An 18,347-nucleotide genomic window follows, 5' to 3' on the forward strand; every position below is an offset into this window, starting at 1 on the left:
AGATTAATGCAAGAGTGTCACAACATGCACTGGGCTGGTCTTCCAGGGCAGTAGAGGACATTAGTGTTATTAGAGCGTGCATACTACTGGCCACATATGCATGGTGATGTTGATGAATACATGTGCGCTTGCTTGATTTGCCATCAAGATAAGGCCATGAACCAGAGACCAATGAGATTGTTAGAGCCATTATCTGTGTTGAGTCGTCTGTGGGAGAGTGTCACCATGGATTTCATTATCAGCTTGCAATTATGGATAGGTTTTTGAAGTATGTTGACTTAGTACCTGCCCCTGCTACTTCCTTATCTAATGACACTACGAAGTTGTTAGTGTGATACGTGATCAAGCATTAAAAAATCTCATAGAGTATTGTCAGTGATCGTGATGCTCGTTTCACTAAAAACTTTTGGCAAAAGGTACTCTGCTTATGGAAGCAGACTTGCATTTCAACACGAGTTTTTATTCCCAAATTGATGGGCAAACCGAGCGGATCAATGGCATACTGGAGAAATATTTTTGGCACATTGTTAGTGCCAACTAGAGAGATTGAATAAATTTTGCTTAATTCTGCTATAATCTTTAGAAGAGTGAGTGTCAAGCCATAGTCTATTTGAAGTTGCAATAGGACAACCACAAACCCCTCACTCTCTTGTTACTCGAGAACGTAAAAAAGTGCTTTATGTATACCAATTCATCAGAAACTATATTGATCAAGCAGAGTTGGCTAAGACGTATCTAAACAAGGCGATGAAGTACATAAAAAATTTGGTGGACGAGAAGCATTGACCTGCAAAATTTCTTGTTGGGGACAAGGTGTTGGTGAAGTCATTCCCTTAACGCAAAGCTATCTTTCGAGAATACCATCAAGGCCTCATTTACAAATATGATGGCTCCACCATCACAAGGCGTGTTGAGAACTTGACATACAAATTGAACTTGTTAACAAATTTTTAAGTGCATCCAGTCTTTCACGTGTTGTTCAACAAAGATGAGAAAGATCCACAATGAAGCATGCTCTCATTCCACTATGCACACTTGAGCAACCAACCCAATGAGAAGAAAACCAAAAGTGATCTCCAATGACTCCAACAACTACATCGAAGTAAAAAGGTACTTGGGGACGTGGAAAGAACTACAAGAAAAAAGCAACTAGAGAGAAAACATCCAGCATGTAGAATCATCATCAACTCGTGAAAGAGTACCACTGATGCTGAAGATGACACCAACTTAGGTGGGGAGAGCATGTTTTAAGAAGTTTTTCACTTTGTTTTACTTCATATAATACCTCGTTGTGCTCTTTCTAAGTGTCGCAAAGAGCTTTGCCTTAAAATCTTGTTAACACTTTATTTTGCGATAAGAAGTTTATGCATTCTTGCCTTCCTACTCCTTTGCCTTCTCTCAATTTAGGTGATTATTTGTGTTACTGCCTACTTGCACGCATTCGCTGCATACTTGAGAAGCCAGACTACAGCGTTGGGGAGCACCGGGGTGAGTAACAGGAGACTTCACTTTTAAGCCGATGACAGTCCAGACTTTCACCAGTTTTCTCTATTCAGGAGATTGAGATTTCCCACAAAAATAGTCACGTTTTTAGATGGACCCACAATCACGAGTAATTGGTAAGGTGATGGAGATGGTCATAAAACAGGACCAACATGGCCCCATGAGGCAAAAAATCTCTTCAGAAAAAGATAATAAAAAACGTGTCCAATGCGCATGCACATTCAATAGAAGCACGGTCTTGAGAATCTTAGCTAATGCAAGCACATTCACTAGATAAAAAGCAAACTGTGCCTTCAGAGCCCTTTTTACTAATAAAGTTCCTGTGGAATATCCTCACGATAAAGAGGTTTAAAGCAAATAATAAATCTTGTTCGTGAATGGCTTGATGGATGTGGGGCCAATCGTCAACGGCTAGTTTCCTTTTACTGAAAAAAACAGCTAGTTTGCTTATCAAAACAAGCAAACTCCCCCTCACCAACAGAACTTCAGCCAGAAGTTGAAGCCAACGGGTACATAAAAATACAAGGGGTCGTTAGTTTCAGGCAGCAGAAACCAATATCACTCCCAAGACAAGCAATAATATCATGATATTTTAAAAGTATAATAACAATTTGGCCGATCGAAAAGGCAAGCAAAATATCATGTTTTTAACCATATTTTTCACAATATATATATATATATATATATATATATATATATATATATATATATACAACATTCATCATCCGGCGAGAGTGATTTTATGACCTCTGGAAAAAGAAAAGTGAAAGAGGATGAAAAATGCAGAATCTTGAAGCACACTAAAGGGTAGATTTGAGAAGATACGGAAAGAAGCTGATCTGGTTCTCTTGAAACATAGGAAAAGAGAAGCACTGACTAATATAGAAAGCAGTATATGTAAATGTAGATGAAACCTGTGTGCAAGAAAAATATGAGAGCTAGCTAAAACCTGAATTTGATTCTGCCACAGTGAACAATTTTACAAAGTTGACTTGTGCAAGAAAAATATGAGCGAGCTAAAACCTGAATTTGATTATGCCACAGTGAACAATTTTACAAAGTTGACTTGTACCAAAAGCACCCTACTCGCCAAGATCCAAAACTCCATTACCACAGCATGCATGAATAATTTTCATGGCCAACTAATGAAATGCAAAAAGAAAAAGGCTGGAATGCAAAGCTGGGGGCACTGAAGTATTCCAACTAACTGGAATTCTCAGAAAAGTTAACAAATATACATAGATAAATGAGCATTTGTGGCTGACCGGGAAGCTATTTCAATAAATATAAAACTGGGGGCACTGATAGTTTTTCAAATTCCAACCAACTGGAATTCTCAGATGATAAGCAATTGTGTGCACTGTGTGCTGGATTCTGTGTGCCTGCCCCTCTGAGATTCACAAGGGTAGGAGGAGAAAAAAATAAATGAATGGAGCGGAGCGGCAGAGCCTGTAGTGGGTGGCAGTGCTGCAAGGACCTCCCCTACAAAATATACAGCACACCACCCCTACAAAATATACACTCATGCCAAGGCACCAAAACTTACTCGCAACTCTCACCCGCCAGCATCATCTCATGTTGCAGCACTGTGCTTTTCCGCTCTGCAGCTTATCCCACATACAGATCATCTGTCTAGGTGACTGGTAGTGCGCTGTGAAGTAGTCGTCTATGCAACCGAACTGACAGAACTTCACATCATGAAGGTACTCAACCGGTGCTGAGGCATTGAACTGTTCAACCCACATACCCATGCTCACGTCCTCCATCTTAAACAACTGCATGGTTAAAATAATAACATTACACAACCACTGACATGGTTTTGGAACGTATAAGGGAAGGTTTAGGCTCTTGTGCATGCTTACCCTCAATGTGTGCTTCTCAAACTCTGACACAACAAACTCAGCAATATCGGATGATACTACATATCCTGGCCCATTCGCATATGGTGGATAGTCTTCCTCAGGCCACTCCTGAAACGTAGAGAGAGAGAGAGAGAGAGAGAGAGAGAGAGTTGAATCAATAAGAAAACTAAAGCTCTTGAAATTAACAATTTTCCTGAAAAAGAACAAACTTTCTCATTGACGATGAAAACCATGAGATAAGAAGGCACAACAATGAAGTGTTTACTAAAGCATTCCAAATTTTTGTCTGCCACTCAAGTAGCTTCAAAATAAACCAAATCTTTTGAAGTTTGGACCCTAGGAGGCTAGGACACTTGGAACCATAGTTGTAAAGCAGGGAATACAGAAACTCAGTTTGTCATTTAAAAAAAAAAGGTGTTATAAACTAAAGAATTGATACATTCACATAACTATTAATATCAATAGCCACATTTTATATTTATTCTACACCATGTAAATTTCATCTACCAGATCAATTTCTGTAATTGATTTAAGGAATGTCATAGACATGCTTAAGAGCCTGACAGTTTGATACTCAATAGCACAAGAAAGCCTTCTCTTCTCTTTTTCTAAGCGAGAAAACTTTCCAAGAGAGTTGTGCCACGAGAAATAGCATAAAGTAAATCAGTCCGTGTTCACAGATGTGAGCAGAAGGTATGCCTCAACAGCGATTAAAAATTAAAAAGCAGCACATTTATCATGCATTAACCCAATACAAGATTATCTTTACATGGACAACAGTGAAGCAAAACAGAGACAATGGGAAGACCCTGACAATGAGTGACAGAGTCCTAAAACACACCTCATATGTGACAGCCCATTTACCAAAACGCAATGGCTTATGATAGTAGTTCATGTTCCCCACATAGAGGCCTTTGCCTCCTGGAACCTTCTTTACTTCCTTAATCACCGTGTCTACTCGAACAAATGTATCATCATCACATTTCATTATGTATTTAGCTGATACAGAACGCACCTGTACATGAAAATGCTGATTAGCAAAATTAGTATATTTCTCAAAAAAAAAAATCCACTACATAGGCATCACCACATGTTAACTCACCCCATACTCGCATATGGCCACAGTCTTCAAAACTACAAGATCATAGCTATCCATGAAGGGCACAATTATGATATCACCAAAGAACTCTGCTTCCTTTTTAAGCTCTACATTTACCTCCTTTCTTCCATGCTGCATAGGACGAAGTTCAACATGAATAATATTCCCCAAAATGAAATCACAACACTAGAAAATTAGGCAAACTGCTAATCAAGAGAAGCGAAGAGCATGAAGGAAGACAGAACCTCACCAATGCAACAAAGAAACGTGCTACCACACTTGAAGATTTAATTAGGTTGGACTGCATCCAAGACTTTCTAACAGCCATGCGTTCAGCAAAATGGTTGCCAGCAGACAGAATTCCAATGAAAAGTTCCACTGGGCCATCAGGTAGAGGAGGTGCTTTCCACCTATCTGACATCTCAAGAAGTCTCTGGGGAGCAAAACTAGGATGAGAAGTGGGCAATGACGCAGCAAAAACAGAGTGAACATCAACATCTCCATTTAGTGACAACCCAGTTGCATCTTCAAGAACAAACCCCTGTATTTAATTCAACGAACAAAAATAAAAACTTCAGAACATCAGTTTTCAGACCATTGAGGCATTAACATCAAAGCAGATGTGTAACTTTTACTTCTCAAACTGACTTACACAACAGAACTTACCGTGCGATAAGGGAAGGACACCACATGTCTCCCATCAACATTGATATGATAACCTTCTAAACCAGCGCTAAGAGTCAGGACAAAAAGCTTATCCTCCACAAATGGGTAAGGCCAATCAAAGGTAACCTTCTTTGTCCGTCCTATCAATCGGTTTAACCACCACGTAGTTTTGGATTCCTCAGAGTGATCATCATCATCTCTGATCCACTTCTCACACTTTACGAGACCATCAACTATATCCATGCACAAAAGGAGAGCAACAATCAGTTTACAATTTCAAATACTGTTAAACTGTGAGCACCTCTCTACAATTAAGAAAATAGGAGATCCAGACAATAAGAATTAGATTGGCCAGGAATGCATCAATTTGGAGAATGTTCTACTTCCCTGCCAATTTCAACAGTCAAAATCATATGGAAAGAGGGCAGCATCACGACAAATATTCATCAGAATGACAACCAATACAAGTCCTACTTGAATTTTAGCAGGAAACAGGCAGGTAAAATCAAACAATTGTACACATAAAAGTTCTTTAACATGACATAAAAACCATCAATAATAAGTCTTGCAATTTCCACCTTAAATTGAAATGAAGGTATAAATTAACATCACTGGCGCCTAGATCCAATATATTTCAAAGAACACATTTCTAGTTTGAACTTCCAAACAGCGAAAAACACAATAATCAAGCAAAAGATGCACGAGAGAGCAAAAATTCCGATTGGTACTTTTGAATCTTACTTGTTTCTTCATCAGCCCGAGATTTCCATCCCTCGCACCGGAGAGGGGTGCCCCACTGCATTCTGTAACAAGTATTGAGCTCTATGACCGGCTTCTCACTCCAATCGCCCTTCAACCTCGGATTGAAGTGCAGAATCCTCGGCGGATCTTCTCCGTCGACTGTCTTCAGTCCCTGGAGCTCCAACATGAACTGCGAAACGAACACAGATTCTGCTCCCTCCTTCAAAGCCGAAATCTTTGGGTCGTACTCTGCGTGAGCAGGGCGAGGCTTGCCCACCAGCGTGATGTGCGACCCCAGAGTCAATCCACAAGGGAGAAACACGATCCTCCCCCTCTCGGAGAACTCCGACCCCGTCAACGTGATTGAGTGCGGGCACGACTCTATGGCCGCGGCCCGTGATTCGTTCTTCTCCTCCGCCTCCACTGCGCTTGCCCCCAACTTCAATTCCTCCCACAACTTTCCCCCGAATTTCCACGCATCCATCGCCGATTTCTGAAGTTCGGAGAAGCCCCGATTCCCAGAAGACACCAATGAGGAGGAGGAATAAGAAGAAGAAGAAGAATTCTCCCTGTCCAAGAGGAGGACCAGGTTCGAGACGGTCGGGAACTCCCTCATATGGCGCCCGTGCGATGACCGCTCCGCAGCGACCGCAGACGAAGACGCCGACGCGGAGGCTGAGACCTGCGAGACCCTAAACGGCACCTCCGTGGGCCTGGATGGCGCCTCCTTCTTCTCGCGATCCTCCTCGCTCCTCCGCGGCTCGTTCTCCATCCCCCGCCGGAGGATCCGGCGAGCGTCTCCGCCAGCCGATAACCCATCAAGCCCGGCGATCTCGTCCCCTTCTCCGCCGACCCCGAACCCGTTCTGCAGCAAGAGCGGCACCTCCAGGAAGCTCAGGAAGAGGAGGTACGCAGCCCCGCCGCATAATAGAACGCAGAAGAACGCTCTCTTCCGCGTCGCCGACGCCGGATCCGTCCTTCCCTTCTTCATTCCCTTCCCCCCAAACACAAACACAAACCCAAACCCTAACCCCTAACCCCACCCTCCTCAGCACCACCGCCACCGGACTTTTTACCTCCTCCCGGAAAACCCTAATGCCGAGAATCAGGAGCACCGTTTCCCGGGAGGAAGGAACCCACGGAATAAATAGACTCCCTTGGCTCAGCCAAGGGTAGGAAAAATGCAATCGGGATTCCTTTTCCCGACCGGGGAACCGACTTTCCCACTCCCGGCAGCTATGGCGAAGAGACGCAAAGAAGGAAAGAGTGAGGACGGAGAGGAAAGGAACGAAAAGGAAAGTGGGGAAACGCGGAAAAAGTCAAAGTCGAAGAGAGGAAAAGTTTTTCAGAGTTTTTGATGGACCGGCCGAGGTATCTTATAATTAACGTCTAATTTTTTTGTTAAATAAAAATTCAAGACACGTTGTCTGCTTCCCATATAACCGTTGGTCTCGGCATTTATTGTTACAGCCAGAAGCGTTTTTCAAGTTTATTTATTTATTTTAAAAAACAAAATTGAAGAAGAAAACGGTTTGGGAGGAAGAAGGACATGCAGGGCCCACGTGCCGATGTCGCAAATCTCGTTTCTCTCGGGAAAATATCGGAGAGGAAAAAGTCGTTATATAGAATATAAAATTTTATCGCCTTGGGAAAAATAAGCCGATATTATGGGAGCTCCGTGGTTTGTAGGATTAAATCAACTTTAATAATCCCAATATTCTTTTATATTGGGAGCTGTAACTCGAGAAGATCTGTTGGATGTAATTACGAGTTTACTCCTTTTCATTATGTAAATGACTATGATATTCTTTTCTGGGAATTTACCATTCCGTTTGACGCGTTGGTACTTTTAGTTCTGGTTCGTATCGGATTAGGATGGAATTTACCCGACTACAAATCCAATCGGATATAGCATAACTTTGATAGATTTAGCAGCTTATAGGATTGGAGTCAGGTTGCAAGACAGTTTATGAAATCATAATCCGATTTGATTTGTCCTTGACTAAATCCAAGAAAATAGATCCGGTTTTGGACCCAAACCCCGAACTAGTGTCATCATTGGAATTATTGGTGTCGAGGGCTATTTTAGGAAATTGGAGAGCGATGAATAGAATAACGCGACCCAAAAACACCCGGCTAGCCGTTGGAATGGGGTCGGCCCCTGCTTTGAAAAGCGTCCTTTTTCTTTTTCAAGCAAAAATTTGGTGGAAAACCAGTGTTCGAGTAAAAAAAGAGGGGTTTGCCAATCGCGAGTCTGGATCTGTAAACTGACCCATCGAACATCCAAAGATCTGGAACTATTGGATCATGGGTCCAGGTCTAAAGGTCTGGTTCAAAGTGAATTATATATGCAAAAAATATACAGATCCAGATCGTTCCTCATCCATCCTGAGTTTGAGGGATCCATGCCCGAACCAGATACAGATACAGCTGGATCAAGGTGGTGCGTGTGGGCATGGGTCCATCGCAACTTGACTTTGACTCACTCCTAGGGGTGTCAACAGATCGGGTATACCCTGATCTGACCCGGACCAAACCCTATAGAATCCAAGTATGGTGATAAATAATAAGACCCGATTAAAGTCCGGTTCTGGACTTGAAGGTCTGATTAACACATGGATAAGGCTATAGTGTGAAATTTTATACCAGACTCGGGTCTGACCCGAGTTCCAATTAAGACATGCAAATTTTCAATGTAAAAATGACAAAAAATATTATTTTACTGGGTCTGGTTCATGTAGTTCTTATCGAGTCTGGGTATGATTTCTCTTATAGTGCATCCAATTAGAACTAAGTTTGAACCCGATACCATACCCAAAAATCTGGCCCAAGTCTGGTTCTACCTGATTCCGAACCAAACCCGACCGGTTGACACACTTACTCACGCGGCACGCCCACCATAAATAGCTAAAACTTGATCGAATCCCCCTGCCACATGAGGCGGCTGTTGTTGCTTAACCCCGGTTTGCCTTTTTAAAATAAATAAATAGAAAATAAAACCTCAGGTACTTTGCTTTTGCCCTTTTTGGCCTTTATCGTTAGTTTATTTTTTATATTATTATTCTTTATTGTTATTTTATTTTTTATATTATTATTCAATGCCATTGAAATGCATGAGCCGGAGTTTGACCGGATCTCGATGTGGTCAGAGATGACTGAACCAGGTTCATCTCCTACTGATGATTTGGATCCTGTCAACCTGACCAGTGAGTTCATAGCAGTAGCACCCACTTTTGATGGGCCCAAGTCCAGCGTTGTTGTTATCGAGCCAGGGGTAAAGATGTAACTAGGGCAGAAAACGGGTCGGATATGTGTTATAAATCCGAATCTAACTCAGAATGCATGGTGTAATTCTGGGTCCAGATATGATCTGACCAGCTTGGATAGAATTAGATAAAACGGATCAGGTCAGACTGGGTTGTGGCCTGTTTCCCAACCCATTTATTTGTTTCATTACACCGGATAGTTAATAAACCGGACATCATTAAAATGACACTATTTTATGGACCGTATCCATCTAACATGCCTTTCGGTAGGATGTTCGATCCAGATCCGGCTGCAACCAGTTGACAGCCCTAAAGGGTAGGCTCGGAATGGTTTGGAACTGTTCCTGTTTCTGACCCCAACCTGAATATGAAAACCGGGATATGGGTTAAAAACCAATCCAATATTATTCGAACCAACCCGAAGATGACGCATACAATTAGGGGTGGCAATTTCTGACACGACCCGCCAACCCGACCCGCCAACCCGCCTCTTAGGCGGGTTCGGGTTGGGCTTAAGCCAACCCGTTTAATAAACGGGTCGACCCGTGTAACTCGTTTATTAAACAGGTTGGGTTCGGGTTGGGGGTATGCCAACCCGCCAACCCGGCTGACCCGTTTAATAAACGGGTTAGGCGGGTGGGTCAACCCGCCAACCCGTCTGCCCGACCCGCCAACCTGAAAACCCGTTTACCCGACCCAACCCATTTATTAAATGGGTTGGTGGGTCATGTCGGGTTACCCATTTATTAAACGGGACTGGTTCGTGTTTGCCACAGCCGACCCGTTTAATAAATGGGTCGGGTTCGGGTTGAGGTATGCTGACACGCCAACCCGCCAACCCGACCCGATTGCCACCCTACATACAATATTTGGGTAGCACTCATGCTATGATTTTTGTTGGATATCCGGCTCAACTGGGTCCTAGCCCCAACTTAATTTATATGTAATTTTGTAGTAAAAACACATACTTTAAACACCCTTTAGGATTTATATGGGAATAAAACCCGAACCCGAGACCCACTGCCTGTTATCTGATCGGATTTGGGTTCACCCTGAAGGATTGAATGTCCGATCCATTGACAGCCCATGCATTTGACCATCGCATTTCTAGGGTTGAAAAAAATTGGAAAAAGGAAAAAGAATTTGTCATCATTTTCTAAAATATACAATTAATGATGTCGTTTTCGTAAATTTTCTGCATGGCCTCTTGTTAATTGTCAATAACGCATGCAGAGTGGGTCTGCCAAGACTATCCTTGGTTCAACCCATAACCGATCCAATTAATTAGGTGGCGTTAAGAAAATTCAACTCTACTAAAAAAAAAAATCAAATTAGTCCAACTTGAAACAATTTGCTTGAATCTCTTTTCTAAAGTATGAATTGAACTCGTAAACGTAACCAAGTTAACAGGACATCACAAGTTCAAAACCCATAGGCTTTGCTGCGAGACTGAGTGTACAGTCAAGAGGGCAAGGGAAACCAAGGTTTTTCATTGATTATCTTGTTGAGTGAAGTGGTTTCCCTAGTTAAAATTTAAAATAAACAATTGGTCCGACTAGGTTCGAACTTTTTTGGCTAGTTCTTTAATTATTATTATTTTTTAAAAGTCTACCAACCATTTGACAGCCTCAAATGAGTGGGGCAAGACATTTTGAAATTTCCTTCCAACTTTTGTTCTTGTTTTTATTTATTTCTAAAAGTAGACTTGGGACTTAGGTATCAATTAATTAAATACTAGGTCATATATTTATAGAAGGTTTATTAAGCAATTCTGAATCTTCAGTGTAAAGCAAATACTATATTACCATTCCATGGACTATAAACAGCTTGTTTTTTGGTGTCTCAATTATTATCATTCTTATTATTCATAAAAAATGAATCATTACACTTTTATTCTCTGTCACAAATCATATCGCTTGATTGGGAGCCTTAAACAATTAGTTCACCAACTTTTAAATGGCTTACACTCTATTCCCAGAAGAAAAAAACAATAATTAAAATATAAAATAGTTATTGTGGCTTTGGGATTTTCTGAAGTTGAGGTGTTTGGTGGCCAAACTGTGTCCTTATTGTCCCAACCAATTAGCCACAGAAGTCATGCTGTTAGTTGGTCAAATTTCATCCTTCATATAAAAATATGACGCATGTTGAAACTCAAAAGCATGATCAAAGAATTGTGAAATTAGAAAATATGCACTCTAGAGAGATAATAAAACAGACTTTTTTTTTTAATATTTATACGAAGAAACCACCCCCAAGATCAGAGAACTATCTGCACTGACTTTGCCTGTTCGCTATCCTGACAGTGTAAAACTTTGTGGGCTTACCGACTTAAAAATGTTTTTGACGTTAAAAATGTATTTTACTATAAGCTTTTCATCTGTAGGTAATCTGTAACGGACGTTTCCATAATGATACTTAAAAGTGGTGCACTCAAAATGCATCCATTTTATCAAAATAAGCAAACAGTTTTCGTGATTGTAGACATATAGAACAGCTATATACAGCTAACGCCATCTCAAAGATGGACCTTACTTAACGTGAGGGTTAGCTCTGTGAGGTGGTTATGCTAGTGGCCCATCCTACTAGGAGTGTCAACGGGTCTGGTATACCCAGACTCGACCTGAACCAAACCCTATAAGGTCTGGGGTATGGTGATAAATAAGAAGACTCGATTAAAACCCAGGTTCAGACCCAAAGGTCTGATTAATATATACATGGACCCCAGTATTGTTTGTAAAATTTTATACCAGACCCGGACTCGACCCGAGTTCTGATTAAGACCCATAATTTTTCAGTGTAAAAATAATAAAAAATATGGTTTTACCGGGTATGATCCGAGTTTGGTTTATGTAGTTTTATCAGGCTTGGGTATGGTTTTTCTTATATTAGACCTGAGTACAGACCCGATATCATACCCAAAAAACTTGTTCAAGTCTAGTTCCACCTGGGTCCAAACCAAACCTGACCCGTTGACACCCCTGCATCCTAGCACACAAAACCTGGCTGGCTTCAAAACCATTTGTACCAGATCCAAAACTAATATCAACAAGAACCAATTTCTTCACGTCTTCTTTACAGATGATTATAGATATATTTCCTAACATAGTATCTGGTTGGGGCAATTAGTGCACATCACCTTGTCTTGGGACGTTGCAAGTTCAAATTCTAATGGTATAGTTATATAACTGGTGGAGGTCTGCCTAACCCCAGCTTGCTTATCTAAAAAGAAGAAATGGGAGGGGTTCTGATAAGAGATACTAGGTTTTGAAATCAGATATCAAAATAAAAAAAAATGAAATCCAAGGCTCTTAGGGCTTGTTTGGAATCTGGTAGCTTGGATAGGCGTTTATGCATTTGGTGTTCCGGAGGTAAAATCTAGGTCAAACTACCTTTGTGGTTCCGGTTGAAATTTGTTAACAGGGATGGGTGTTTATGCATTTGGGATGGGAAGTGAGGCCCTTTCTCATTTGTATTTACTCTAAACAATGGATTTGGCAAACCGGCACTTCTTCAAATGCATAAACGCACATGATTCCATCCCAACTACTAGATTCCAAACAGGGCCTTAAATGCCCTCTAAAAAGGAGTGTTGAACATTCCGGTTCAATTTCTATCTTTTTTTTTTTTTTGGATAAGCAAGCTAGGGTTAGGCAGACCCCTAATGTAGCAGAGGGATTCAAACCTGAGTCTTCATCTTGGCACAGAACCCCCCGCTTACGGGATACCACCTCGGTGGTCTTAGGCTTCATTTCTTTCATTCTCACGAATAATAAGAAAAAAATACCATGAAAAAGGCATCCCATGATAAGGTCATTCCATGTGTGAAAAGTTTCATATGTAAATCCATTAGTAGGGGGTGCCGTGAATAGATTCTTTTGTATAAAATGCATGGTCAGCATAGAAAAACTCTTGTTGACTGTGGGCCTCACAGGAAAATGGGGTTGGCATGTTTGTTCACCTGCATAAGAAAGTGGGGGATTTTCACAGGTAAACACCCATTTTCATGTGTAAAATAGGCGAAACAAATATAGCTTTACTAGATTTTCAATCACTATCAAGTGTCACGTGGACGGCATAAGAGCCATACTCAATGTGGTCATGTGAGGTGTTACTAAGAGGAACATTATGGGGGTCGAGAAAAAGATTGTATCAGGTGAACCATGATGTTGGTCATCATTTTTTCGACCTTGGTGGTCCAACCGAATGCACCTAGATGGCTAACATCATATGTAATAGCAAGTGAGAATGTAAACGGCCAAGATGCAATCATTTGGAAAAATGAATATAGAAGCATCATTTTCTTTTTTATGACGAGGAAACTGCTTAGGAACTGGGTTCGCTTAATGCCCCTTGGATCATAATTTTTGAAGAAAATGAATTTTTAAATCACAAAATTTTATATTTTGTCAACCGTTCAATTTTTTTTAATTGCCAAAAAATCCTGCATACAAGTTAGGTTTCACTGATTTAAATGTGGTTTTACTAAATGAATAATGTAGATCGCATTCATGGAGTCTGATTTGATCAAAACAACTTGCATCAATGAAATCTCGAGGGGTGGATATTAAGATAGGGATGACGTAGGGGATTAATGGAATCGATTTCTTTAATGGGCCCGACCCCTGCAAAGGAAACCTGGGGTGAGTCTGCCAACTCCCAGACTTACAGGGACCCTCCTCAAGAAAGCAATGCATCACATTCTTACCCAATGGGACTCATCCGAACACCCTTCACCTAGGATTAGGAAGCCCTTCAAGAGATCCCACTGGCCAAGTATTCTCGGAGGATGGTGCAGGTTCAAATCCCAGTGGTACGTTGAATAGTAACTGGTGGGAGTCTGCCTAACCCATGCTTGCCTTTTAAAAAAAAAGTACTCTCAGTACCTTGTGGTAGGGACGTAAATGGGTCAGATATAAAACAGCTGAATATATGGAGAGTTGGATCTGAATAGAATTCAAAAATTGCAAAAACTTCGTCTTGAATCCCACTCATTTACATCCTTAACATGGGGCACCCAAGAAAAATAAAATGACTCCCTTACACTGGCAAAAAAAAAGTAGCTCTAGTTTTTGACCGAAACATGTGATATTTAAAGTATACGGAGAACCAAGAACCTAAGCCAAGTTACCAAACCAAGTTTCAACCAACCCCTCCCATGAACTGTTAGGATGCTTGCTGTTATTAGATAAAGATCATCTGTCCTCTTTCAGAAATCTTGGATATTTGTTTTCATTCTTTATCATTTCCTTTTTCTTGCTTATCTTCTTTCTTTGTCATTTCCTAAAATTAAAGATCTGACCCCTTTATGTATCTGTAAAATGAAAGAGATCAATACAAGAGAAAAGAGCATAACAAGCTCCTTCATCGTGGATGTAGGCTACATGCCAAACCACGTTACATTATGTCTTCTTTATTTTAACATGGTATCTGAGCGAGGTTAGTCGTGATTTAAGCTTCATCATGGTGGTTGCTCCTTCCTACTTATTCGATGGCTAGTGAATCAAGTGCGTCTGGATCCAGCGATGGAAGTCAAAACACAAATATGAGTAAAGGTAGCTCAGATCATCAAGAAAGCAGTAATACTCTGAAAATCACCACTCACCTTTTGAACACCAACTACTTGAGTTGGGCAAAGGTTGCTCGCCTCTTTCTCAGCAGTCGATCCAAATTTGGATATGTCAATGACAAAATCAAGCCACCAGCCATCACTAAATCCAACTATGATGACTGGGTTTCATCCAACGACCAGGTTATGGGATAGCTTCTCAACTCCATGGAACCCTATATTGCCAACTCCTTATTCCAAGAAACCGCAAAAGAGGTATGAGACTCTCTTTACAAACTCTACGGCGAACAAAATACTATTGGTCATGTTTACCAACTCCAACCGAAAATTTTTAAATGCGCTAGAGATGACAGACAAATTCATATTTACTTGAGCATATTAAAAGGATTGTGGGATGAGCTCGTACAGTACAGGCCAGCAACTTCTGATCCAAATGTTTACAAACAACGCCTTGAAGAAGACAAAATATTCAAAGTGCTGGCCGATTTGGGAAACGACTTTGAAGGGCTTCGAAGTCAGATCTTAATGACTAATCCTTTACCCAGTTACAATGTTGTTTGTCAAGCCATTCAACGTGAGGATGCTAGGCGAAAAGTCATGAACACAAATTCAAACCCAGAAACTAAAGAAGAAATTGAAGAGAAAGTAGTTCTTCAAACTCAAAGCTACAAAAGGGATTTTTTTGGGGGACCAACAAAGTGTCGATTACAAACAAGAATCAAGGGGCCGTACAAGACCTAGATGCAGCCATTGCAAGAAACTTGGACACATTCGTGAAAAATGTTGGGAAATCGTGAGAAGGCCAAATCGGGATAAACACAACAGTGATGGCAGTGTTGAACGATACAAGGCTCGCTTAGTTGCAAAGGGGTACACACAACAGGAGGGAATTGACTACAATGAAACATTTGCTCCAGTAACAAAAATGAATTCTGTAAGGAATCTTCTCTCAATTGCTTCTAACAAAAATGAGAGCCTTATGCAACTTGATGTCAAAAATACCTTCCTTCACGGAGACCTCGAAGAAGAAGTCTACATGGAAATTCTACAAGGAATAAAAAATAAACAGGGATATGTTTGCAAATTAGAAAAATCTTTATATGGACTGAAACAATCTCCTCGTGCATGGTTTTCAAAATTAAGTGAGGCTCTTGTTAAACTTGGTTTTAAACAAAGCATGTCAGATTACATAATGTTCATCACCCAAAATAATTCTAAAATCACTGTTTTACTGGTTTATGTTAACGACATTATCATGGCAGGTGATGATAAGCATTTTATGAGAAAGGTAAAGCAACAATTGAATAACCAATTTGAAATTAAAGATTTAGGAAAGTTGAGATATTTTTTGAGAATTGAAGTGGCACATTCAGAAAAAGGCATTTTTATTTGTCAAAGGAAATATGTTCTTGATCTTTTGAAAGAAACAGGGATGCTCGAGGCCAAACCCACAAAAACTCCTTTAGAAATGAACTGCAAGCTTCAAATAGATGATGAAAAAAAGGCTGACAAATAAATATACCAAAAACTGGTTGGTAAGCTTATTTACTTGACCATGACTAGACCTAACACCACATATGTCGTGAGTCTAGTCAGTCAATTTATGCATGACCCGCGTTCAACCCATGTTGAAGTCGTTCAAACATTCTTGAGATACTTAAAAGGAAGTCCTGGTAGAGGTGTGATGTTCAAAAGAAATCAGTCTCTTACTTTGATGGGATATGCAGATGCAGACTAGGCTGGAAACCCAAATGACAGACAATCTACTTCAGGTTGTTGTACCTTTGTAGGCAACAACCTCATTACATGGAAGAGCAAAAAGCAGGGTGTTGTGGCCAGATCTAGAGCAGAAGTCTAATACAGGTCCATGGCATTGTGCACGTGTGAAATTGTATGGTTAAAAGCCGTTTTGAAAGACATGAGAGTAGAAACTCAAAATCCAGTCAAACTAAAAAGTCACAATATGGCAGATATATATTGGATCAAATCTCGTGTATCATGAACGAACAAAGCACATAGAAGTGGATTGTCACTTTATCAGAGAGAAAATTCAAGCTGGGATAATCAAAACTCCTCATGTCGCAAGTGGAGATCAACTTGCAGATATATTTACCAAATCTCTAAGCAGTGAGAAGCACAAGAATATTATAAGCAAGTTAAGGCAGATCGATATCTGCACACCAACTTGAGGGGGAGATTGTTAGGATGCTTGTTGTTATTAGACAAGGATCATCTATCCTCTTTCAGAAATCTCAGATATTTGTTTCCATTCTTTATCATTTTCTTTTTCTTGCTTATCTTTCTTCTTTGTCATTTCCTAAAATTAAGGACCTGACCCCTTTATGTATCTGTAAAATGGAAGAGATCAATACAAGAGAAAAGAGCAAATTAATGATGAACCATGTTACATTTTGTCTTCTTTATTTTAACAACTACTTTATCAATGAACAAATTAATGATGGTGGTAGTGGCAAAGACCTATTATTTTTAGAAAACTGAAACCTCTAGTTTGTTGTCATGTTCTAAACACAAAGAAAGAATTTATCTTTGTCATTTGCTAAAAGTTTTATTGTACTTTTCAGGCTTCTTCTTTATGTGGCCTCGCATAATTTCCTGTCAAACAAGAGAAAAACAATTCTTTCCTTAAGGGTGGAAATGCGCAGTTCAGACTCGGGCTAAATCTTTGCAGATCAATAGAGGTAAGGTTGAATCCAAATCAAAAATACATGTGGTAATACCAAATAATAAAAAAAATGAACAAAACTATCTATTTACATGTAAAAAATGTAATTGGGTTGGATTTTGAATTGGATCAATTCAAGATCTGAATTAAAATGCTAATTTGAATCCAACCAAAATCCACAAGTAATCTGATTAAACCAAATGAGATCTTAGTTAAAGGATCCATATAAAGAAAACATATCAAACTCAAATTAGATATCTATAGACACTCAAAATTTTCAAGATACTCAAAATACTAACATCTTTGAAAGAATCAAGATGCGGGAGGACAATGCAAGATAACCAAAAAACATTATCGGATGGCTAAAGCAGTTCATTCGTCCACTGCATTAGAACGACCATCTCAGTTCCGCAGTCCAACCTAAGATGACTACTCCAGTTCAACTGTCCAGTTTCCTTGTTCTTTTTGAATAGCTATCTCAGTTCAGCCGTACAGTCAATCCAACATTTGGTTTATCTTCTCCAGTGAACGGTCAAACTTGTTTAGCTGTCTATCTTTGAACAGACAGATCAGTTTAGTGTCCAATCAATTCAAGCAAATTAAGCATATTTGCCTTATCTCCAACCACTTTTGCACAATTTTAAAAGAAGCTCCATATAAACCTCCTCCCAAAAAGATAATGTATAGACCTCCTTAATTACATAAACAAATGCATGATAACATATAGACCTCCTTAATTATGTAGAGTTGTAAACAAAGATAAATTAGAAATAATTCACTTGACCAAAACTTATCGCTTCTTGCCAATACCATATCAAGGGAGCCCATCACACACCAAAGACTTTTCACTGAAGATGATTGTCGCTCTGTTCAGTCGAAAAGCTAGGCACAAAAGATGCAAAACCACACCATCAAATGCAAGTGTGAGAAGGTTTGGTCAAATGCAAGTAAAGACTAG

General features: G+C 40.1%; 1 protein-coding gene across 1 annotated transcript; it reads right to left on the reverse strand.

Annotated features, from left to right (window-relative positions):
• Positions 1–2,649: 2,649 nt before the first annotated feature.
• On the reverse strand, positions 2,650–7,196 carry LOC149841291 (hydroxyproline O-galactosyltransferase GALT6-like). Its single transcript, XM_090004744.1, has 7 exons — positions 5,872–7,196; positions 5,131–5,363; positions 4,715–5,005; positions 4,468–4,596; positions 4,207–4,380; positions 3,366–3,473; positions 2,650–3,278 (listed from the first exon to the last, which is right to left on the reverse strand). The coding sequence occupies exons 1-7, from the start codon at positions 6,860–6,862 to the stop codon at positions 3,072–3,074; spliced, it is 2,133 nt and encodes a 710-aa protein (XP_089860870.1). The 5' UTR covers positions 6,863–7,196; the 3' UTR covers positions 2,650–3,071.
• Between the last annotated feature and the right edge of the window lie 11,151 nt (positions 7,197–18,347).

This window comes from Nuphar pumila, chromosome 4 (genome assembly GCF_984573655.1).
Source record: "Nuphar pumila chromosome 4, dmNupPumi1.hap1.1, whole genome shotgun sequence".
Lineage (NCBI taxonomy): Eukaryota > Viridiplantae > Streptophyta > Magnoliopsida > Nymphaeales > Nymphaeaceae > Nuphar > Nuphar pumila.